The sequence below is a fragment of the Ambystoma mexicanum genome, chromosome 3q (assembly GCF_040938575.1).
Source record: "Ambystoma mexicanum isolate Mex_15411 chromosome 3q, UKY_AmexF1_1, whole genome shotgun sequence".
NCBI lineage: Eukaryota > Metazoa > Chordata > Amphibia > Caudata > Ambystomatidae > Ambystoma > Ambystoma mexicanum.
Genome location: NC_090926.1, coordinates 624,086,543 through 624,112,762, shown reverse-complemented (window position 1 = coordinate 624,112,762; position 26,220 = coordinate 624,086,543). Strand labels below are relative to the sequence as shown.

The following is a 26,220-nucleotide window of genomic DNA, read 5'->3' as shown; positions in this document are numbered from 1 at the left end:
GCTGGGAAAGCTCAAGCATGTGCTGTGCTCTGGAGTCCCGCCTTGTCCCGTGCTCAAAAGTTGGGAAGGGAGACCCCCGGCAACTGCATCCTGACTTATCATTTGTGAACACTCTTTCTTGTGAACACTATCCCACACTCTTTTTGGTATTTAGTTGCAAGGATTGGCAATAGGTTTTTTAGTATAGGCCCTTTTATTTTACAAGACACTACTAAGACTGGCTTATTATTATTTGATGGTCGTAGCTTGCTCCCATCCTAGATGTAGGTTTAGATTAGGCAGTTTTCCCAACCTACCTATACGGTTTAATAAACACCCTTGAACTGTGATCACTTGTGTCTGTCTATTCTTGATATCATGCCTTCCTTACAGGCCATAGCACTTTACTGTCGACGATGCCCTGGCTTTGGCGAAGACCTCCCTGTAGTCCACTGGCTGCTCATAACCCCCAAACCCTAAGGCTGCAGGAGCCATGCGCTCAGGTTCAGCGATCCGGGGATGCCATGAAGTATTGCACCTCTCTCTCTCATGAGCAGATCCGGAAGTACCAGCAACTTGACTGGAGGAGATGAGAGACAATGAGTTTCATCTTGCACTGACACCGTCCGAGTGTGTTAATCACACGTAGCAGGAGAGGAAATGAGGGAAAAGCGTACAGAAACAGAACTTCCCACGGGAAGGAGAATGCATACCCCAAGCTCCTCGGTTGGTGGAATCTGCTGGCAAACGTCTGGCATTTGGAGTTCACCACCATGGCAAAAAGATCAATTAGGGGTTTTTCCCCATTTGATTAACAGGTGGTCCACCTGATCCTGATGAAGTTCCTACTTTGGCAGGTGCGCAGTTTCCTGTTGAGGGGGTCTGCAATGGCGTTCTTGATGCCTGCCATGTGGAGAGGGATAAGGAACATCCCCAGTCTGATGGCCCAGTGCCACACTTTGAGCTTCCTTGGAGAGCACTGGGGATTGGGTGCCCTCTTGCTTCTTGATGTAGAACATGGTGGAGGTGTTGTCCATGAAGATCCTCACCACCTTGTCCTTCAGAGACGGTTTGTAGGAAACAGCCCAGAATACTGCCCATAGCTCCAGGATGTTGATGTGCATATCATTCTCCGCTGGAAGCCACAGACCTCTGGTATGTAGACGTTTGGTGTGAGCCCTCCAACCTTCCAGCGAGGCGTCGGTGGTGACCGTCTCCTGGTATGGTAGGGTTTGAAATCCTGTCCCCTGGGCGATGTGGGAGCACACCCCCCACCACTCTATAGCTCACCAGAACTCCTTGTTGAGAGGGATCTTGTACTCAAAACTCCTGGACACTTGTATCCAATGTGCATCCAAGAATTCCTGTAGTGTTCGCATCTGCAACCTGCAGAGGTGGATGAGGTAGATGCAGGATGACATCATGCCCAGCAAAGATTTGATGGACTGAACCGTGGCCGTCTTCAATGATGACAGTCACTGCACCTTCCCTTGAATGGGTACTAGCCTCTCCCCTGAGGGTGATACCAGGCAAGCCACTGTGTTTCTGGTGCAGAGGAACAGCGCTTTCAGCGACTGTGTTAAGCAGGACTTTGGATGGTTTATGGAGAATCCCAGCTCCATCAGTAGCCAGACAGTCTCCTTCTTGTACTCATTGGCCAGTTCCCGAGAGCAGGCACATATCAGCCAATTGTCCAGGTACAGGTATACGTGTATGCCTTGCAGATGCAGATGGACCGCCACTGGGGTCAGGCATTTTGTAAACACTCTTGGGGTCTATTTCAAGTTGAAGAGCCTTGAACTGGTAGCGTTGGTCTTGCGCCATGAACCCTAGGAACTTTCAATGTTTCCTGTAGATGGGGACCTGGAAATACACATTCTCTAGGTCAAACAACATCAAGAAATCCTCTTTCTCCAGTTGGCCGAGCACATGCTGCAATGTGATCATCCTGAATTTTTGGGACAGCGCAGGTCCAGGATGGGTCTCCAACCCCGTCTTCATTCTGGCCAGAAAGTATCTGGAATAGACTCTGGAGCTTCATAGCTGTTTGGGAACGAGCTCCATCACCCCTTTCCGTAACATGGCTCACGCTTCCTGGAGCTGAGGGATGTGCGGCTCCTGATGGGAAACTGGTAGAATACGAGGGAAACTGCATTGGAATAGTGTGTCCTTGGGTGAGAGCATCCAGCACTCATCTGTCGGTGGTGATCTCATAAACCGACCTCCCTCTGGGGTGTACGATTGGGGGCCCAAAGTCTTGGCCGATTCGGACTTGCTCAGGAGCTGGCGCTCTGCCCTGCAGGTGACGGCAACGCTGACCTCCACTACCGTAGTCCTTGGAGCGATGCCTGTAGGCTTCCTGCATGATTGAGGAGGTTGTTTGTATGATGTGGAAAATCCCTTGTATGATCAGCTCTATTATCCCCTGGAGGTATGAAAAGACTACGACGGATGCTGCTGTAGAGTGCCAAGGGAACGTGGCATCTCCATATCAGTAAGTTTGTGGCATTCAACCATCCCTGCCGCCAAAGGGAGATTCTGTTTCCCATCTGCCGGGAACCCGTCTCAGCAATGTCCGCTGCCACTTTAATGGCATGGTCTGACGCCGCCTCCCCTTCTTAAAAGATGGTGAGAGCTTCCATTTTCTTGTAGTCTGGGAGGAATTCCAGGATCGGACCCAGTTTGTACCAAAGCTCACTGTCGTATCTGGCCAGGATACCCAGAGCGTTAGCCACTTTGATCTTGGATGCCACCGTGTATATGACTCTTTCCACCATGGCGTCCATTTTCTACCCCTCATTGTCTCGGGGAATTGATGATGAAGCCGGGTTAGCCGAATGTTTCCTTGCAGCAGCCAGCACTACCAAGTCTGGCAATGGGTGTGACCTCAAGCACTTGGGTGCTGAGTCCGGCACTCTGTTTTTCTTCTCCAACCTAACTTATTTGGTTGGAGCCATGGATGGGTTCTTAATGAGGGCTAGGCCTTCCTCCCAAATGTCATCCAAAATGGGTACCGCCATGATAGTCTTCCTCTTGGACGCTCGTCGCTGATACAAGAAGCCCTCTTTCTTGGTTTCCTCGGGCACCAGCTGGAACAGCTCGGAGGCCCTGGAGATTGAGTGGAATGATCCTACCTCGTCTGGTGGAGAGAGTATGAGGGGCATCCAGGTGCGGTGATTCATTGGGCCTCATTACAAGGTTCCTGGTCCGGTAACAATGGTACCGGTAAGCTTGGCGGTACTGTTACCAGACCGGCAAACTACGAGGTCTGCCTGCCGGTGCCTGTCGAATGTCAGTCAGCCCAGCAGGGCCGACCTGCCGGGCTGAACAGCACCCGTGAGCAGACCTACCCGGTAGCTCCGGCAACGTTATTAACGGTGCTGGCGCTACTGGCCTCCCCATTCCCATTGAGCCCTATGTGGCTCAATGAGAATGGGGAGTAATACTTTCAGGCACCCAGCAATGGGCAATCACCGGGTCCGGCGGGGCCGTAATGCCCCGGTAATTGCCCACTGCTGGGTGCCAGTAAAAAAAGGACTCCAGCGGCAGCCATGCCAGTATTTACCAGCACGGCTACCACCTCAGTCATAATAAGGCCCATTGTTTATGTAGCGGTCTCTGTACCAGTCTCCGTACCAGGGTTGCTGGTGGAGTCGGGCCCAACGTGGTGGAGGAGGCCGATGCAGAGGCGTCGGATGACACTTTCTCTTCTTACGTGGAGGCTGACAAGGGGCCTGCGGCACCACAAGTGCCAGTGCTGGGGCCAAACTCTGCTGGATCTCGGTCACTATGGTGTGGAGAGTTGACAGGATGTCCATGGATATGTCCCTCGGCTGTGTAGGGAACGATGGAGCACTAGGCCCTGGGCTGCCATCATTCTCATGGCCCATCTGGATGGACTTCTGGTCTTCGGCATCTTTAGATGAGATGTCCATTGGTTGAACGCAAACCTTAGAGGGCTGTTTTGAGGCCTCCTCGCCCCCCCCATTCCTCCCTGAGGGTTTTTAACCGGGATCTGGACCGGTGTCTTCCATCCCCCCCGGGGTGCTGCCAGACTTTTCTGCTGCCTCGGCAGCCATGTCTGCACCTTGGAGGCAGAGATAACCTCTACGCCATAGGCACCACCCTCGTGGGATTGGCACCTACCTCCGCTGTGGTCGTCACAGATGATGTCGACAAAGTTGTCGACGAAGAATTTGGCTGCGCCAGTTGAGCCTGCTTGGGCTGAACAGCCTTCTTATCTTACTCCAGCCTTGGCTTTTCTGATTTGTCCCATAACTTCCGTAACTCGGTGACAGGATGGGTATGGAGGCGGACGGCGATGGTGATCGTGGCATATCCAACCTGGAACCTGCATTAGCCTTAGCCTTATCTTGAACCCCTACAGATGGGGCGACCTCAAAGGAAGATGACCTTTGGACCGGTCAGAGGCCTTGCTCGAATTGAGCCATGCCGCCAGCCAGTTATGCCTGTCTTTCTTTGTCTTCTTCAAGAAGCCTGTGAATATCTTGCACCCATCTTCGTTGTGGTACAGGTGCAGGCAATAAAGACATTGGAGATGTTTGTCCTCCAAGAAGATGTTCCGTAGGCCACATTGAGTCCAAGGCCTGAAGAGGGTCCTTCCCTCCTTTTTCTCCTCCGTCATGGTCGGAGGGAGCGAAGTAGGCCCAAGACAGCCTTGCAGAAACTTCAATGAACAACCTTTGTAGGCCAATGTACATAGGAGCACACAGGCTCTGATCTAACAAAAATAGAACTTCTGTGAACAAATGGGGAAAAAAAGTAAAAAATTGCTCAGAGAGCAACTCAAGGACTCCCAACACTTACCGTGCGGTAAAAATCGGAAGATGGCTGCCAGCGGCGGGGGTTAGGGAGAGGACTGTCATTGGATGGGGGCAGTATGACCCAGAGGACAGGGATTGGTTTAGAGGAGAAATACAGTTTTAAAGTGAAAGTGAAACTTTTTTCTTTTTACTGAGGATTCCCAGCCTGATGACGAGGAATATTCATGAGTATGTAAATCCATGTCAGACCCATGCTGGAGAACAGTGCCAATACTAGTTGTAGTAATTGTAATCCTGTACTGTGCTGTGTTCAGTGAAAAGGTTTACCTCCTCGCATTCCTGTGGCAACAGTTAGTCATTGCCTGCTCTTTCTATTCATATCATTTATATTTATATTATGGAGACGTCACCTGGAAAACATTGCAATCTCTTCCTATGCTGCAATAAGCAACGTCTAGGCAGGACTAAAAGAATTCATTGTTTATAGCAGTCCTTTGCAATTTAACATGAATGTCTACTTTATCAGTTTAAACAACGGCAACATGCTAATATAATGACCTAATTTGGCATGCAACGAATATTCGCCAGTCATCTAAAAATATGCATGAAATTGGTGTGCTTGAATTCTACATTACAAAGCCAGCTCTGGCTCTCATTTAGCAACACTCTTTTGCCTAGTGCACAAAATAAGAGCCCTTGATGCAATGTATGCAAAGATTATTTCAAGGAAAGGATCTAGAGGCAGCGGAGGAGAAACAAACTGTTTTGTTACCACACGTCAACTAGACATAATACTCAGAACAGATATACTATCAACAACTACACATGTCGGAGTTCCACGTTTTCTCCCTTTGGCATGTATTAAGGAAAATGTTTGGGATCTTTGCGTCAACACCAGAGAGGTGCTGTGTAGTGGGAACGTGTTGCCATTGTGTGTCAGCAATGCTGTGTTCCACTTACGAGTTAACCAAAGAGATACCTGGCCATGTGACCGTAGACTGAGGTAAGAGGACAACAGGAAGAAGCGGGCACTCACTTGGGGCCAGATGCTGGAAGGAGAAAGAAGGAAGGACCCTCCATCTGCCTGAGGGGATAGGCTAGAACCTATTTGCATGATGCAATTTAAATAGTTGCTTTACATATTTTAAAAAAGTCGCATTTGACTGTATACAAATGTGTAACTCCTTTGCATGGTAGTCCACCGTCTATCAGGGTGCACTGATATGGCACCTGGTGACGCCTTGCCACTGATGTGCCTCCCGCTGCTGCTCCTGTTCTAGCCAAAGAACGTATTTCATATGCGCCAGATCACAGCAATTTCAGACTCCTTCACCTTAATCATGCAACATGGACGCTCGGCCATTACATTTTCATAAAGACCGCCAGCTGTTTTCTACTGAAGCTGTAAATCATGCTCCAGAGGAGAGGCCCACTTTGACAACTCAACTCTACAAATCCAGAGGTGGGACCACACAAACATTTACACTACAAAGCTATTCAACCCATGCTACGCTGCTCCATGCTATAAAGCACAACTCCCTCGCTCCAGTGAGCACACAGATTATCCTGAGCACATTATACTCTCCTCGAGAAACCATATTGGTGTAGAACATTCCAGGTCACGAGGCGACTGCACTACGGGAAAAAAAATAACTTTCTCTGCACAGTCGGTGGGAATGAACAATATCATTCCGATGTTCCTCCTACAGAGACCTGCTACTCTTATTACAAGGATTACTAGCAAGCACTGTCCCAACAAAGCACTGTCCCAACAAAGCACTGTCCCAACAAAGCACTATCCCAACAAAGGACTGCCCCAAACGACCACATTATTTCAAAGTCAGCCACCACTGATTGAACATTTGCGAAACTGTCATACACTGAACATGCTTGTGCGGCAGCCGCTGCATTCAGATGGCCACGCTTGTGGGATTTTTTTACCCATGCATCCAAGCCCTACCATAAGACTGTGGATTACTGGCATTGAAAACATCATGATGGCCAGAACTCCCCAGAGAGTGCACAGGGAAAACATGAAGAATAGGCTGCCACCCATTTTTGCCTATGTTGTGAGCACAGGAGGGCACTGCCTAAAACCACCATTAGGCTACACACACAGTAGCCTGAAACCATTGGGAATGGCAATGCTGATTGCCAAAGGCAACCCAGAACTGTGGGGAATTCATTTCTTAATGTCAAAAATGGATGCAATACTGGTGCTCACCATTATCAGAAAGCCGGCGTTTTAAAACCACCAGACTTTTGTGTAAAACTGAACAAATGAACCCAAACCAGGCCAAGGAAAGACTTGCTAAGAGGTGGATACAATGTAAAACTATATTCTGAAATGACTTGAAGGAAGTAATTATTTAATGTATATATAAAAAATAGCTGGGGATGTCAGCAGCTTAAGTGAATTTGGGTTTAAAGCCACTAAAATCGAAATGTTTAAAATAAATGAGTGACCTACTTTTGAGTGTAACATAGGTTGCAACTGTTAAATGTCATAGTTTTGAACTTAGAATCAGCATTCTAGCTGCATGTGCAAAAATTGTCAGTTTAATTTGAATGTAGAAAACTGGGAACTAAAGTGACATTTAGCTGAATTCTGCCTGACAACTACCCCCGACAGGAGTTCAACTGGCTCAACAACTCTTCCCAGGCCTGGCTGCATCCTGCTGCCCCCACCAAAAGGAGGTGACACCTCTCTGATTGAATTAGGGGAGTGGTACCTGCAGACTGCAGGAAGTTGAACAAAGCCCTGTCCTGGACTCAGGCAAATGTTATATTGGGGGGGGGGGTCATAAAATGGCTTCCTCTTGGGAGAAACTGGGAGGGGCAGTGCCTGTGAGGGCAAGCTGAGCTTGGGGGAAGTGGATAAACCAGAAATTCCACCATGTGCTTTGGAAAACCACACCCCTTTGGGGCCAGAGCATGATTTTAAAAAGATGGATAATTCACAGTGCGGACTTGTCAAAATTATATAAATAACATCATCATTTTTGTGATTTTTCTGTGCACATTTTAAGAGGTGTTAGGACCCTGTGGGATGTTCTTGGGGATAGTAGCGGGAAAAAAGGTTGTTACTCCAAATGCATGCATGTTAAAAATCTGACACTTTATCATCTGATACCCATATCCCTGGTGCACATGTGTGTAAAATCTGGAAAGGTGTAGAGGTTATCTGGATGAAAAGGGGAGAATTATGTCATAAGTGGACATGACATCGTACAAAGACAGGGATCGGATGGTTTGGTGCTGCAGAAAATATGTTAACTGGACCTATAATATTAGAAAAATGGTACATAGATAAATATGTATTTGGGTCAGAAATAGATTTGTGTGCAATTTGACAAGGGGAGGTTCCTCGGACCATAAAACCTACAGCATCACTCTGACACTCCATTTCTTTCCCCCAATCAAAGGAGGGAGGAAAGCTTGGCCAATGATAAGTGAGAGGGGCAGGCTTAGATAGGCCCAGGCACACACCCATTTTCAAAACACATAAAAGGAACATTGAAACCCAGGTAGAGAGATTCACTTTCCACTTTCTTGCGGGACGCTTTGCCGGGAGACTTCAGACTTCACATCCAGAGATCCAGACTTCAAATCCATCAATCTCCAGAGACCAGAAATTAACTCCAGAATTTGTAGCAGAGAGGCCTGAATCCACAAGCTGAATCCTCTTCAGCAGGCCTCAAAACCAACCAAACTATTCAACAGCCGGGCGAGCTGTTTGAATTCTTTGCCAAGAACTTTTGCAAGAACCTGTAGCAGTATCCAGAAAGCAGTGCTGTATCCGGAACCGCTAGCAGAACCGATAACAGAACCAGAGACCCAGAGACCAGATCGCTTTGAAGAACCGCTAGCAGAAGTCCAGCCAATCCTGACCCGATCGGTGACAAAGTCGCATTACTGTCCAAAATCTAGTGTGAGTACCCAGCTAGCACTGTGCCAAAACCAATCTTTAGTTTAAAATAATCTAATTCAAACTATTTTAGCCTATTAGAACTGCCTTCTAAAATCGTGTCATTCTGTCATCTTTAAAACTGAAAACTGTCATCTGTCATTCTGAGCTTTAAAATTTAAAATCCGAAAAACTACCTTTACTAAATCGGCCGTATCTCCGGAACCGTTTGTGCTAGGAGCGAGTCTTAAAGCTAAGATTCTACGCTTTCCAACGAACCTAGAACCGACTCCTTATAGTGCCTCCGTAATTGCACTCGACGCACGCAACTAAATTTGCCGCATTTTGACATTTTGCTTAATTTCAGCCACGTGTAAAAATATTTGTCCTTGCTTTCCTTGCTGAAATTCGTGTGCAACCTGACAATCATTCATAGAGCATTGCTAAAGTGATCTCGAATTAATTTAAGTATCTCTCACTCACCACGAACCTCCTATAGGGAACTGAAAGCCTTTTAAGCATATTTTTCACTTAATTGCAACCACATCAAAGTATCTTGCCTGTGTTTAAAACTCCTACCTGTTTTCATCTAAGTTTGCTAGGGGGGGAACTGAATTATATTTGATTGCATTCCTGAGAACTGTGTGCTTTCCCCCCATCTCTTTACCTTGCATAGAGGGGGGGGGTGAATTGTCAAAGAAAAGTGATTACATTGTATTTTGTTGAAGTCATATCAAGTTTATTTTCTGTACTGCATTTTCATTCACCATTGCAGTGTCCTTGAAGCCATAAAAGCATTCTCAGCTACTTTATCCTCTCTATATCAACTTCTAAGCCATTAAAAAGAGTGTACCACTATAACATTATCCATTGTTGATCAACATCATATTCTCAAGTGTGATTTCAAATATTAATTTACTATAAAAGTGTGATAGATATATATTGTTTAATTTTCAAATAAACCTTTTAAATTTGCAAAACAAACCTACTTCTTGGCTCAGCGGGGTCGGGGGGATTCTGAGAGAGGGGTGTTATATAAGGGTTGTCATCCAGAGTAAATTAACTGGACATAAAAATACATCAATAAGGGCTTCCATCAGCATCCCAGACTAGGCATTGACTTAGCTGTAGTGTTGAATTGAAGTCGCTTACAACACCCATGTCATGAGCGATGCTCAGGCACTATGCCTTGGGTGAGATAGGAGGAACAGGCATTTCAAAAAATGTGTAGAACACCAGGATGAGGTCTACTGAACAAATGTGCAAGTTGTTATTCATCAGCTTAGTAGGCGATGAAGTTTAGAAGCTTGTACTCCGCTTCACTCAAGACAAGATGATGACAAGCTTATGCCGGAAAGAATACTTTGTCCCACAGTGCAACATAGACCATGAAAGACACACTTTGAACTAATGTAATGTGATGTGATGTGATTTTTACAAGGTTGCCAATGATGGAGCGATAGGACCATCTATAATTGGGCGGTGCTTCATTACAATTCAGAAAACGCTGAATCAAAGAACCGCTATCTAGATCTTCATGACGGCACACAGTATAGAAGTTAGCCACAAAGTCAGGTTTGTGAATGACACAGGGGCATTGTTTAATATTCCATGCTTCAGAGAGTAAACCAGAAAGAGTGTCAAACCTGTGATGCAAATGTTCCAGTCAAAAAGCATATAGAATTCACAAAAATGCTCAACTGCAAGACAAAACAATCCAAGACGATATAGACATCCTGACAGGTGTGGTTCCAGGGAACAATCTCCTAGGAAGGCTGACTGCTAGGCCCATGGAAAGATCTATCAACTTTGCAATGTCTCATGAATACCCTATAATCAAACATCACCCTTAAATAATCAATGGATTAGAAAACTAAAAGGACTGCATGTAACCCTGCACATTATAAATCAGTACCATCTATAGCTCAGAATCATCGCAGAGCTCTCATTCACCTTCCACAAAAAGGTAAAAAAAGAAATTGAATGTGTGTCAACAGACCAAATTACTGAACCTGCATCACATCCCATGCCTTAGACCTCCCACATAGCGGATGTACCAAAAAAGAATGCAAACTGTGAGATTGGTATTGGTATAGTCATTTGTTAAGCAAACAAAGCCATCGGCAGAGAACGGCATCCTGGTATGCATATCACTCAGCTAACGCAATGTCAATCAACTAATTTCCAAACTGTACCCCACAAAAGGTTACTACCAGATCAAACTAAGCCAGCAGTCTAGATATAGAACAACCTCCTCTACTCAAATAGGTTTGTACAGTACAAGCAATTGCATTTTGGCATTTCCCAGCTACTGAAATCTTGTGTCAGGAGAGTCATCAGCAAAAAACAATACTGTTTCATCTGCAGAGACGATATCCTAGTTTTCGCAAAAGACAATTATTCCCATGAGGCGGCATATTAGATGAAATATGCAGCACGAGGGAGCAGCTGCTGTGATGCTGAACTAAAGTTTTTGGATCGGCTTTTTATCCAGCAGAAACACGCAACAGGAGAAACAAATAACGCTAACCAATTAGTTCTGCATGCTGTCAGTAACGTTCAGTCATTTCTTGGCTTGGTAAGTTACTGCAGTCTTTATATGCATGTGTGTATGTCGATAATTTGACTTTCGAAAGTCTTTGAAGGATATGTTTATGCATAATTCTCAGAAACCGTTGATTTTGCGTTACATGGGTATTTATTCTATGGAAGATCTCAATAGATAAACGTTCCTCAATCCCGGGGGGTGGTCGATAGCAAGTAGACAACATCAAAGAATCTGTAGTTCGCATTAAGTTATGCCCACTCACAGGACATGCTCTCACCGCTCACATAGTGATATGATATGATATGGCATTTGTAACGCGCCTATACACAAGTGTTTCAAGGCACGACGAGGCGGGGGGGAACAAGGGGAGACAGACAACGATCCCACTAGGCCAGGTGTCATTCAGATCGCGCAAGTGCAAGGGTAGAGAGGAAGGGAAAGTGCAAGGGGGAAGTGGAGGAGGGAGAGTGCAGTACATGGTTAATAGCATACAGGATAAATAACAAAGGCCAGCTAGTGGCAAGTGCGAGATAAGTGCAGACAAGTGCGGAAGTGCTGGGAAGGGGGGCTGTAGGGATACAGACACAGTCCCGCAGTGCAGGGGGTAGCCAGGGAGGCAGTGCAGGGAAGAGTGGCTGGGCCAAGGACCGAGAACGGTGAGTGGCCCAGTTGCAGATTCAGAAGTTTAGCAGGGGAGAGGGGGAGCGAAAGCATAGGCAAAGAGGAAGGTTTTGAGGTGCTTCCGCAACCGGAGATGGTTCTCCTCAAGTTTCAGGGAGGCAGGAAGGCTGTTCCAGAGGGAGGCCCCTGCAGCGGAGAGAGATCTGCCCCCAACTCGTTGTTTGGAGAAGTGGCTGACCCTGAGGGAGTTGGAGGCGGATGAGCGAAGAGCTCGAGAAGGAAGATATTTAGGAAGAGAGAGTTGAAGGTATTTTGGCCCAAGGCTCCAGAAGTCCTTGTGGACAATGCAGAGGGTTTTGAACTTGATCCTCGCAGTCACTGGGAGCCAGTGTAGTGATTTCAGTCCTGGAGAGATACGGTCCCTGGGCTTGAGGCCAAGGACAAGTCTCGCAGTTCTGTTCTGGATGAGTTGCAAAGGGCGGAGAGTGGAGGCAGGCAGATTTAGATAGAGGCTGTTACAGTAGTCCAGCTTCGAGAGAACCAGGGCTCTAGAGACAGTGAGCTTCTGGGGGAAGGAGAGGAAAGGAAGGATACCTCGGAGGTGGTGGAGCTGGTAGTGTGACTTCTTAGAGACGTCGGATATGTGAGGAGAGAAGGAGAGTGTGGAGTCGAAGATGCCCCCGAGGTTTTTTGCCTTGCAGGTAGGAGCAGGAAGAGGGCCAAGAGAGGCCGGCCAGAGAGCTGCAGGGAAGGAGGGAGTGGGTGTGCCGATGAGCAGAATCTCAGTCTTACTGGCATTAAGGCAGAGGTCGTTGGCGGCACACCATTCCTGGATAGCAGAAAGACAGTCAGAGATGAGGGAAGGAGAAGAGAAGGCCGAGGGTAGCCTGAAAATGAGCTGGGTATCATCCGCACAGCACTGAAAGTTGGGGCAGAGAGCGGCGTTGCGGTGGGCAAGGAGTGCCAGATACTGGTTAAACAGCCAAGGAGAGAGGTTAGATCCCTGGGGGACCCCACAGGTAGAGAAAAAGATGTCAGAGAGGAAAGACCACAGTTGGACCTGGGAGGGTCGATTGGAGAGGAAAAAGGACAGCCACGCCAGAGCCTGACCAGTGATACCCAGGTTATCTCAGAGACGGTTGAGCAGGATGGTATGGTTGACGGTGTCAAAGGCAGAAGGGAGATCAAGCAAAATGAGAACACATGGAGTGTCAGAGTCAAGATTCGAGAACAGGTCCTCACGGATGTTCAGGAGAGCAGTTTCCGTGCTTCTGGCAGCTCTGAAGCCAGACTGATGGTCATGAAGACTACCAACAGATTCAGCATGGAGATTAAGCTGGGAGATGGCCAGTTCCTCCAGGAGTTTGCCCAGGAAGGGAGTGATAGAGATTGGGCGATAGTTAGCAGGGCAGGAGGGGTCGGAAGAGGGTTTCTTAAGAAGGGGGTCACAAGGGAGTGCTTGAGAGGGGATGGGAAGACTACAGAGGCAAAGGAGTGATTGCAGAAGTCAGCAAGGGCAGGAGCCAAGGAGTCGATGTGGTCCTTGATAGTTTTGGAGGAACAGGGGTGGACCTGTTTTGACGAGACTTTCATAGATCGGACTTGTCTCGAAATCTCGTCAGCAGAAAACAGGGGAAAGGCAGAGAAGGAGAGAGGAGGGGTGGCTGCAGAAAGGCCAGAGGTAGAGCAGGGAATAGAGGGGGGAGGTGATAGGAGGAGAGTGAGGACAGGATGTTCTGAGTTTTTGAGATGAATTGAGAGGCCAGTGCCGTGCAGAGGGCCTGGGAGGGGACAGGAGAGGTAGAGACTGCAGCAGGGTTGGCCAGCTCCTTGCAGATTTTAAAGAGTTCGGCCGAATTATTAGAAGCCGCAGAGATGCGGGATTGGATAAGGGCTCTCTTCTTGGTGAGAACGGAGAGCCGGTATTGCCTTTGGAGCAGGCGACAGGCCAGTTGTCAGAGGGTGAACATGAGGCACGCCATTTCCTCTCTGCCACCCTGCACTTGCGTTTAAGGGTGACGAGATCCGAGTCATACCAGGAGTTACATTTGGCTTTGTGGTTCACAATCAAACGATTAGCCAACACAGTCCCAGCCCCGCTCATCTCTATAAGGGGAAGTAGGCAAAGGGGAGTGTGGGTGTTAATTGTGGAGATTCAGGTGAAAGTCAGACCATGGTAGTTTTGCAAGGAGTTAAGAAAGGGGAGATAGCAGTACGGATGAGAGGAAAACAAGTGAAAGATGGAAGAGTGGAGAATAGCTGGAGGATGTTAAGTGAAGAAGAGGTGGAAGACAATAGAGAGGGGTGAAGTGAGGGAGAGAAGGCAGGGAAGGTCAGAGGAGATGAAAAAGAAAGAAGGAAGAGGGAGACGATAGGGGAGTGAACTTTATAACAAGAGCAGGTGAAGAAGAGGGAGAAAATAGTGGAGGAGGTGGAAAAACACAGGTGGAGAGGGACAAAAGAAAAGCTGAAGACAGAGCAAAGAAGTTGGGGGTGGAAGAGGGAATAAAAAAGAGAATGTACTGAGGGGATGAAGAGGCAGAGGGGAGGAAAAGAGGACAAAGTAGAGGAGGAAGAGAGAATTGGGGGAAGGTGAAAATCCATTCATAATTTTAAAACTACTTGAAGGTTATTTTGTGCTATTGATATCATTTCTTTGTTGTATTGCCTGCATTATCAATATTAATGAGTATTTTAATTATTGTTTCCATCCTTATTTTGAATATCATCATCTGAACATCATTTTTATTACTATCATTAGTATACCTATCAAGGTCATTCTCATCACCACTCATTTATTATTGTATCACCATTATAGTTCTTACTATGCTTTCCAGTGTGCAGTTGAATCCAATAAACCCTGGAAAAACACCAGCGGTAGAAAAAGTGCCACTTCAGTTTAAACTGAAAAACATTGTTGTTTTCCCCTCCCACTGGTGCGAGCAAGGATGGGAGGCATTTTTGGGGTGGGGACAGAGAGGTGGCTGGCGCGGGGGCTCGGTATACAATAGAAGGGTCCCACCACCAGTATGCATGTATGCTTTCTCCCATGGCTTCCTCACCTGTCCCCAATTTGTGGATATGTGAGTGTGTCTGTTTGAAATGTTCAGCATACTTCCCAACATATTACAAACCTGACAGTTAGCATTTGGGTAGGTTCCATGGTGTAGACACTGTAAACAGTATAAATCTAAACATAACTTTGTCTAAGTATTTTTCTTTTGTAAGAATTACTGTGCAAAACATGGGAACAACTGCTAGTTTATTTATATTTATCAGTGGCCAGGGACCATTTAGAGGAATTGTAGACCATTTGGAGCCATTTTTATGGCTTCTGATTCATGTCTCAAAATTGATCATAATTTTCCTTACCCACTGCAAGCATTTGTACGTGCAATAAATGGTTTAATATGGATTTTCTAGTGTGTATTTGTGTCTCCAGACCCTCTTTGTTTCCCAGTCTCGGATGCAGGGTTTGTATAAGACACCAAATGTATGTTACATTGTTTGTTTTGTAAAAGAAAGGATTTGTCAGTGGGCAGGTGATACTTTGAGCAATTTCAGCCAAAGATAAGCCTTTTTTATGAGACCATCAATTCATATACTCCCAACAAATAAATGTATCACAAAATGTGTCACAATTCCACATCTTTCTACCAACCAGAGCCTGAAATATATATGTGGTCAACATTATTTGTTACAGACTTGGTTCAAATCCCTGCATCAACACTTAACATGTATGAGCTCAGGCAAATCATTTTATCTCACGGTTATCCGTCAAAAGTATAAGTCCTTTATACTGATTCTATCCACATTGTATTCTACAAATAAAAAGTCCCATCCATTCTATTACTCCATAAATAATAACAGTGGCCATTTATAAAGCACCTCAGGACCAGTAGTGCACAGTATAAATCAACATAACATGGCATACAGTGCACATCCCAAATTGTGATTTGCTCCTTGATTTACCAATAGCAATTTCCTGTATTGTTTCTTCCCATGATACCATCAAGTATCAAAGCCACATGTCACTTCCTGTAACAAAGTTCTGTGATTGATTTCGCACTGATTTCAATACATAAGCAAATGAGGGTCCCCTGCATGTCCATTGTCACACAGGCCCTCACAAATTAGAGCCTGCCCTGGATATTGACAAAGGGCATCATTCTGTATGCAAAATTGCAGACATCCTTTACAGAGTCTCACTAACATCATTTTCTGGCTTTCACAGCAGAAGCATGTTGGCCACCCCTTTCTGAGAGCCTGTTCACTCAATAGCGTGTCCATTGAGAACATTGTATATCCCATGATATTCCTACTCCAGCAAGCATGTTAATAAACACACTGGAAAAAGAAACTGTTGAGCTCAATTATTTTCCCAAAACAATGTATAAACACGGATATACACAGATTTTTAAAATTCTGCGGCAACACTGGAAAAACGTGATTGAAATTGAGAAAACAAACACTGAAAACCAGAAACCCTAATGATTACTATAGAGATATCTGATTGTATTTCATCATGATCATTACTGCTATGAATATTATCATCCACAAAGCCATCAACATTATCATTTACAACGTAACTATCACAATATTCTATATTATTGCAAAAGGAAAAATACAACCAAAGCCACTAGATTAGCAAGTTGTTCTACTACAGCTTTTCTATCTGGCCACAGAACCAAGGTCACAGTGAATTTGTCAAGGGGCTCTATTTGAATTGACCCGCTTTCATTTTTGCGAATGTTGCAGCTCAAATCATTTCAGAAAACTAGAAACACAATAGTGTTCTAATCCTTCAACAGAGTAGCTCTAGAAAAAGGCAGACTTGACAGTGTGTGTCAGATAATTCAACAACTCCTTTCGTTTTCATATGCTCTTACCTTCCTTTCTTGATTGTTTCCCGGCCAAGCAAAGGTCCTAAAACCGGATCAACGCTTTCTTCAAGGTTCTCAATCAAGACAACTTCTCCAGCTCCAAGTGCCCGCTCCATGGTATCCAGATACCTACAAAAGGATAAAGTCACACAAAATCATTAAGCAGTCCCTAATTCAAGGCCTTTTAGTTCTTAACTGAAGATGCGTTGCAATATGAGATCATTAAGAATATGAGGGATGATGATCTAAGAACTTTCAAAATAGCATATTTACTCTTTAGGTTTTCACAGTGAGGAAACGGGAGGCGGAGCAAGTTCAAGACATAGGATCAGAACATTGAAAAAAGAAGTGTGGCCGGCAGGTTACAGTGCAGGGATTAAGTGCAGAAAAACGAATGTTAGATAAGTGCAGGTAGGAGGGGTTTTAGGGTTGCAGAAACAGCCCCAAGTGCAGCTGTGCATATGAGTTGGGAGGGAACTGGGGATGTGGTTCAGAGGGTAGCCAGGTAACCAGAGAAGTATCAGATAGGAGATCAGCAAGGTAGTGGAAGAGAGAAGGCAGAGGCAAAGAGGAAAGTCTTGAGCTGCTTCCGGAACCGGAGATAGTTCTGCTCAAGTTTCAGAGAGGCAGGGAGGATCTGCCCCTGAATCGCTGCTTGGAAAAGCGACTAATAAATGAGAAATGGGTAGACGAGAAATGTTATCTGGAGAAAATAGCTATAATAATAGCACTAATGAAAACACCTTGCTGTCAAAAAGAAGTAACTTTAACAAGGAAGGTGAATAAAGATGATCTGATTATTAGAGTCCGAGGTGTGGGAAAATTGGCTACAAACATACAATTCCAAAGAGCTTCTAGGTATGTGGAAGTTAACTGCCATTAGCTGTAGGAAGGATGCGCAGAAGGAAGGACACACCATTGAGCATATTCACCATTCTATATAGAGCATTTGTCCATTCATGTCCCTGTGCAAGTGTAAACATGTAATACAAGGCTTAGTGACTAGTCAATTAGACGGCTGCAATTCCCCTGGTCACAACACCTTTGTCACATGTTGCACTATGCTTCCACCTACCCTCTCCCCTGCCGAGACCACAGTTCCGCTACCTATCTTGGTACTCTTCTACCACTGCGTAGTATCAGTCATAGATTGAAGTACTGACATTCTCAGATGGTTTTCTAATACAAAGAGCTCATGTTGATGTGGGTAGAGGTTTGCCTGGTTTGTAATTTACTGGTTAGGACATCCTCAGCACCCGTAAATCATGAACCGTCCCATTTGCAAGCATTTGATGTGCAGGACTTGGGAATGGAGTGTAAATGATGTTTCTGCCTTCCATCAGCCCCTCAGTGCATCCAGTTCAGCTGCCCCCCCCCCGACCACTCATTTTCATATAGATGGAAGTGCTAAAATCTATATGGTTTTCCACTAAGGTGCAAAAACCGCATGGATTTCTTGCAAAGGTCACAAGCCATGCATATACACGCCCAGTGACATCTACAATTGTATCTGTGGAGGTTGGAACGTTAGGCATGGAGTCATGACAACATCTGGAGTTCCAGGGCTAAAGTACACTCATTCACAGAAGCAATCAAAATTGCACAGAGAGGACAGCTGAGACAAGATCAGCACACGTGTTTTTCTCAGTGCAATTTGCACAATATATGGTATGACTCCCAGAGCGAAATAGAAGGGACAGTTTATTCTGTTACACAAGAAAGATTTGCCAAAAGAGTGTTTATTTAGTTTGAAATAATATATTTCATATTGAAATGTTCGAATTATGAAATTTAAGAGCTTACGCAAAGCACTTATATATGGAAAAGCTGCTTCTGGCCAAAGGCTTTGATGAATACTGAGAATGCGTGGAACGAATGTGTAATTAGGAGTCTTTTTAACAAGGTGTCTTGTGCCTCCCTCTAGGACAGCCTCCCTGCCTCTCTGAAATTTGAGGAGAACCATCTCTGGTTCCAGAAGCGCCTCAAGACCTTCCTCTTTGCTTCTGCCTTCTCTCTTCCTCTCCCCTGCTGATTTCCTGTCTGATACTGCAATGGTCACCTGGCTACCCTCTGATTTCGGGCCCAGGTCCCTGTACCCCCAGTTGCACACTTGCACTGCCTCCCAGAAACCCTTGCACTTGGGCCTGTATCTGCAACTCTACAGTCCCCCTACCTGCACTTTTGGACACCTGCTGTCTGAATTTACCCTTTCACCTACCGGCTGATCGGCACACTTCTTGTTATTGTTTTGATACCATGTACAGCACTGCCCCTTTCCCCTGATACTTTTCCCCTCCCCGCTCCCCTGCACTTGCGGATCTCAATGTCACTTGGCCTAGTAAGATCGCTGTCTCTGTCCTCCCTCCGTTTCCCTTCCATGCCTCGTCGCGCCTTGAAACACTTGTGTATAGATGCGTTACACATTCCATATTATAGAGAGAAAAGATCTCCCCTATACTAAACCTAAAACAGCATAATAAGAAGTTCAGATTACTCACCCTAGTGACTACTGCTACTGGGCTCCTAGTACATAGCCCCCTTACTTCAATATGTGTGGGATGTTGTCCCCAGAAGAAGACGGTTCTACGGCAAGATGCAAGACAACATTGCAATAGAAAAAATAATATAGTGTGCAATATGTGTATGATCCATACACACCATGTCCCTAATGCATGGTCCCTGTCGAAATGACAGTACTAGAAATACTTTAAGAATGCATGTGGGCTAGCCCACGTGGGTACTTTGTATTTATCCTCCAAAGGCCCACGTCTCTGAGAAGCCATGAAATCTACTTTAGCTCGGGTTAAGTCTATGTGTAGACCTTTAGGAGAAATCATTTTCCTGAGTGAATAGCATTTTAGAATGCATCAAACAACAGAGTGGAAAATGATATGCTGACACCTTTGTACAGAGAGACAATACTCCATATGTTACAAACTGATGATTTGAAGATGAAGTCTTTTGTCCCACTGGAGTATAATTTAAGAGCCATAGTTACATATTAATGTGAAAGGAACTCTCACATTCAGATTCTGGGATTAGGAAGAAAACGGGTAAATAAATGGCTTGGTTACAGCGAAAATGTAACATCGCCTTATGTAAAGGCTGTGGACGAGTATGGAAAATGAGCGAATTGAGCTGTACGTCCAGGATATAAACCATGTTCAACACAAGTCAAGCTTATTTTTTGTTGTTGTTTTTTTTAAACTGTATTTAAGTAACAAAATATTGTATAATAATCACATCAAACAGTGGAGAATGGCAAGGAAAGTATGGTATATAATCAACATCAAAACTCCTAAACGAGTAGAAGAATAGAAGAGAAAGAAAAAGTTGCATACTAACATATAAAATAAATTGAAAATCAATTTAGCCACATTAGTACCCAGCAGTCCTATCCACGGGATTACTCTGAAAGATGATTGGCTCATTTCCAAGCCCTACCTCACTGTAATCACGTGGACGCACGAACGTTGTTCGTATGCCGGGTAAACTCTTTTTTCAAGGCAACCTTGGAAAGGGAGAAGGGACCACACGTAGCCCCTTCTCCCTTTTCCAAGGTGTCCTTTTGCTTTTTTGTCCCATTCATTAGTATGCAGCAACTTCGCCCAAAATGGTGCCCTGTTGCTCCTTTACGAATGAAACAGTACAGGCGGTCTAGTGTTCCGAGAACCAGCGCGTACTGCAACTAAACCTTTTCAAACGGAAAAGACATGCCGCTTGAAAAGGTTTCATAAGCCATTATTGTTCCGGGGCTGTAAACTCGGGAAAACCAGTATCCCGAGCCCGCAGACCCGGAATACTAATGGCAATAACCGCCTCGCCGGCGGGCCATTACCGCCTTATGTTAATGCCCGCGGGGCCACCATTAAGGCCCTAGCTACGCTCGGACCTGTAACTTGAGGCCCTGGGGGCATTAGCATAGGCGGTAATGGCCGCCGGCTCGGCGGTTATTGCCACAGTATCGCTTCTTTTTAAGTCTCACTTCTTAACTGACGTTAGCGATGAAAAATAAATGCATCATCAAAGGAGCACCTTAGGGGAATGACATTAATTCATATGCTAGTTTAAAAATTCTGTCTTCTTACTGATATATTGAGGTTTCTATGGTTACTTGCACAACTTCATGACTACCTTCGGATAGATGCAAATGACCATAACACAAGTGTTCAGGAAAAGGACATCAATTGAAGAGCTGACTCAAGGATCAGAACCCCACTCTTGAGACAAAACATCCCTGTTTAATGGTAACTTTATTGATTGGGTTTGTGACATATCTAGTAGGTTAGAGTACCAAACTCTCTTGTGTCACATAGATATTAGGATTAAGCAGCGCTTTCACATTATTTAAATTTCTGAAGCACTTCCATAAGTAGAGGAAAACAACGTAAGGCATCTTCTCAAGGATGAGAATGCAGCACCCAGCGAGTTTTCTCCGAATCCTCTCCAAGAGAGCACAGAGGACTGTGTACCGTGTGGTGACTACATCTATCAATGGAGTATCCCATTGAAACAATAATTGCCTCATCAAGGGAACAGAATGATGCCTTCCATGGGTGGCTGTTGTAAATCTGCCCAATGAATCTGCTCTCACATTCAGAGAACCAGCAAGGTATGATTAAGCAAGATGACCCATTCCTAGTTTCTGGACCAGTTTGCAAAGATGTGATAGTCTTGTTTCCCCTTATGCAATTAATCGTGTATAATATGCTTAATATCGGAGACCAGCTTCTAAGCGTAGGCCCAGGAATTGAACCTCGGTTGTGCTGTGTTGTCTGGCTTCCAAGGCAAATGTGTTGCCCCTGAGCTATTCTCCTAAACATTTACTGAGGTGGAAAATTGCCATTGTACTGCATATTTGCACCTGTCCCCTTAATTTCTGGATAGATGGGGTGAATGCCATACGAGACAATAAAAATGTTTTTAGGTTCTATATAGTGATGCAGTAGTTCCCTTTCTGTGGACACCACAGAACGTGAACCTGAAGACTCTGCATTGTAGCACAGAAGCTGTAAAGAGGTATCTGATTGGAGTCTGGTTCATAGAAAGGAATCAAGATTTTGAACTTCTGCTTCTGCAACCACCCAAAAAATCCCTTGCCTGACTTGGTCGGTCACTGGAACCAATTCTGGCTAGGGTTGAACCGCCTGCCCTTAATTGACCGATGTTAGGTGTTCCTACTATGCAACCTGTAATAAGGACTATAAAGACACATGGCGACAGGAGTCTGGGGAGCCTCTAAGATAGTGAGGCTGACACACTTCAAGCTGCATGAAACTGACCATATTTGAAAGGATAGCTTAAATCCTGTCCTACTAGGGGCAGACTTTGCCCACATGTGTGTTCCATGGCAGACCTATGTGCAGCATGGTTTGATGTGGAGCCAGTGAGGATTTACTGAAACTGACAGATAAGCCCACGGAAAACTCAGAGCAATTATTTTGGGCAGGGAGTGTGAGGTGCTCATTCAATTGGAATTTTGAATGTGCCTTTCCATTTCTTGACAGGTACATGTTCCCCCCCCGCCCCCACCTGACAAACAAAGGGCTTCACAGTAGGCATCACCTCTGAGAAAACTCCTGGGGCATTTAGCTGTGGCCAAATCCTCAACTGGTAACTTCATGTAGTCACGCAAAACTCAGAAACTTGTGATGAGGAAGCCATTTTGGAATGTGCATGTACGGATCTTGGAGCCCCAGTGCCCATAGCCAATACCCTCATCTGAAGGGATCTAGAAAACCGTGCCAGAGTAACTATCTTGAATCTCTCCGCCAGAAGAAATAATTAAAATCGTGGCACAGAGACCCATTTTGTTCTTCCTTTGCATCATAAAGAAAAAGAAATGGGTATATGGTAAGCATCAAACACTGAATTTATATCAGTGTGTGTGTGCACACTTTATACAATATGCACAGTGCTGGACAAGGAATGTTTTCCCCAAATACTCCTAATTAAGTCTTCAGTCGCATAATCAAGCTTTTTCTTATAATGACCGGAGCAGTACTACTTGTTCTTGCAAAAGGTCTAATGTACAGTCTGTTTCATAAAGAAAATGATATTCATATTCATTTGCAGATGCATTTCTGGCCTACAAGCATATTTTTACCCAATAGTTCGAGTAGAGGGCATTCAGGGGTTTTTAGGGCCTTGATGTATCGAGCGCTCCTTCTTATGGGTAAATGAGTGTTTTAGGGCATTATGGCCATTTTAAAAGGAATACACTCTACTATGGGAACACATTTGGGTAAGCCAAGTGTAGTCCTCCATAGTTTCCATCCTAATATTTTCAGCCAGTTAGTACAAGGGAAAATGAGTGTTTCTAAACCATAATATATGTTTGGTATCACACTATGTGTATACAGCAAGGGAACGCCCTTCATACTGTATCCTCGTGTTGTAATACTATAGCTCATTATAGTAGCCATCAAGGAGACCATGTTCTTTGTTATTTCACTGGAGGGGGTTATAAACCAAGCATGACTCAGATTTGAAAACCTATGTACATATGACTGAACAGGCTGTGGAATTAATAGGCATCCAAACAACCAAGGGGAAATCTGTCTCACTTTTACACTATCTTTAAAGCTATTGTAGGACACTGGAGCATGAATTGCTCCTATTATAGAGAACAAGCATAAGAAATATTAATCAATCTTTTATAAAGGCACTGGAGAGAAGCATTCAGAGTTATTCGTGGTGCGACATCTGGTGAAGAACCAGCTTTATCATTTGTTCTCCTCCAATATTCCTCGGGTAATTCTGTTGACATGGTTCAGATCACGGTCTGCCTGAAAATAATCTTGCACTTTTAAGGCAGTATGGCTAGGCTTCCAAGTTCCCTATTGAAAAAGCTGGGCTTTGTTTTCAAAAGCTTGATGATATACTAGTTGAGATGCAAAATGTTCTTTCCATCTAAAACGCTGTGCTAGTCAGCCTCTACCTATAGACGTGTGTGGTGCATGGTTTAGCATACTGATGCTGCTGACGTATATTAGCTACCCCCTTGCAAGTTGCAAACCGCAGACAGACTCCCCAGAGAACATCAACTAAAAGCTATTTTTTAATTGAATTCTATATTTTTTCTAAATCAACTCATGTGTTTGTGGTGAGAATTTCATTAGGACTTCTAAAACCGCAGCCCCACCACAAGCTACTTGGCAGCATGCTTGCTGCTCCCTATATATAATTGCATTTCAATGTGTTACCAGTGAATCATAATAACTGCCTTTATTTGATCGCCATCAGGCAAATTCAATTGGCCTATTGACCCGGCCAAATCCATCATGACAAACGCTGACTTTTCAACCGTTTTTCAACCACAAATTAGCATTTGATCTCAGGGTAGTGACTAGCATTCCTACTGGGGCCCTATTTCACAAATCCAAACCTTTTTCAGAGCAATATAGTGCAACGTTCTTTTTCTCTACCTATTTTCTAACAAACTCCCTACCACTACAAAAATCATCGATGAAAGGTGAATTAGAAAGTAGCTAACAGTCAAAATATTCTAAAAGGATGTTTCTTTCTTTCACAGGAATACAATATTTTGTTGACACTGGGGAAATGCTACTACAAATGATGTGTTGTGCATAGTGTGGACATCTGCCACCCTCGTTGGTCCCAGGTTGAACACAGTATTTTGGCTAACTAAAGGATGATAGTTATAAAGGGGGTAATTCATAGAATCCAGCGCACAAGTGGCGCACGCGGCTGGCGCACAGTGTGCGCGTGCGAATCCCTGCGCCAGCCGCGTGCGCCAAAACCCATTTCCGCGCACAGCGTATTCATGGATTCCAGCCACCAAAACCAGCCGTGGCGCACAGTGGCGCAGCGACCTTCCAGCAGCGCCAGTTACGCCCCCAAGAACGCCTTCCGCGCAGGGAAAAGCCATCAAAATCCCCAATCCAGCGCAAAGGGCTGCGCTAACCCTGTACCAGCACGGCAAGCGGGCTACGTGTATTTCAGGGGTTCACGTGAAGTTCCTCACGCGATCGGGCCTGGGGGAGCTTGCTACGTGTATTTCAGGGGTTCGCGTGAACTTTTTCACGCGATCGGGCCTGGGGGAGCGGGCTACGTGTATTTCAGGGGTTCGCGTGAACTTTTTCACGCGATCGGGCCTGGGGGAGCGGGCTACGTGTATTTCAGGGGTGCGCGGGAAGTTTTACACGCGAATAGCCTGGGCGCGTGTATTTCAGGGGTGCGCGGGAAGTTTTACACGCGAATAGCCTGGGCGCGTGTATTTCAGGGGTGCGCGGGAAGTTTTACACGCAAATGGCCTGGGCGCGTGTATTTCAGGGGTGCGCGGGAAGTTCTACACGCGAATAGCCTGGGCGCGTGTATTTCAGGGGTGCGCGGGAAGTTCTACACGCGATTTCAGCAGGGTTCGTGTATTCCAGGGGTGCCGGGGAGTCCTACATGTGATTTGACAGTGTGGGTCCTCCCAGGTGTTCCCTGTACACCCTCCACGGCCCCTGCAGGCAGCCCACACCACAGGGGACTACCCTGCATCCCTGGTCATGTCCCGCAGGCAGCCCACCCAACATGGGCATGCCCCCCAGCAAAGGCACATGTCTCCTTGAACTAATGAACACCAACTCATGTCCCCCACCACCCCCACCCCCCAGCATTGCGGGGCACCCTCCACCAGGCCCTCGCCCATGTCCCATCCATGCCCCCCTGCACCTGGGTCCCAACAATCCCCAATCATGTCCGTAATGGCCATCCTCCCCTGCCAAAAGGCCCAACCAACTATCACATCCACCCACATATCAAAGGCAATTACATGTTACACACCCAATGTAAATAATGCAAATGAACACATGTCTGTCACACACAATGGCTGCAAGTGAATGTCAAAACAACCGACATGACATGCATGAAAGTAATGAGATGATACGACACATTGAAGGATGAAAATAAAAATGTATTGAAAATCAACTAGAATGGAAATGAAATTAGAAAAACCACAAAGCAAAACAACAAAAAGAAGATGAATGTCCAAGGAAAAAAATCCAAAAAATCAAAAAATCCATAGAAGAACTATTTACAAGACAATCCCGGGTCCATGAGCCCAACCAAATGAAACCTAACTATGTCAACTAACTAAAAACTGAACTATATACAAAAAAGTGGCGCATTGTCCAATCGCAACCAAATAAAAAAAAAATAATTAAAAGGAAACCTACCACTAACTATATAACTATATACAATGGCAGCGGGCAAGTCCTGCGGCTCACTCTGTGATGTTGCCGGCCAGGGTATCATCGAACTCCATGTCGATGTCCTGGAGGCGGGACTCTGTCCTGGCCCCGAGGTCTCGCAGGGATAACCCCATGTTCACCTCAAACTCCCTGCGAGCTTCCTCGAGGCACTCCGCCCGCCTCAACGCCCGACGCATGGAGAACTCCGCCCTGACCATGGTGAGCCGCTCCTCTTCCGCCCGCTGCCGCTCCGCACCTATCCGCTGGACCAACTGCTCCCACACGGAAGACACTACCA

The 26,220-nt window shown here is 45.5% G+C and overlaps 1 protein-coding gene across 2 annotated transcripts in view; it reads right to left on the bottom strand.

Annotated features, from left to right (window-relative positions):
- The window catches only part of DNAH9 (dynein axonemal heavy chain 9), a 1,527,051-nt gene that overhangs the window by 399,480 nt on the left and 1,101,351 nt on the right, over positions 1-26,220 (bottom strand). For both annotated transcript variants that reach the window (XM_069654516.1, XM_069654515.1), the window contains exon 54: positions 16,729-16,851. In XM_069654516.1, the coding sequence (XP_069510617.1) occupies positions 16,729-16,851 (123 nt within the window). The remainder of the gene's footprint in view (positions 1-16,728; positions 16,852-26,220) is intronic.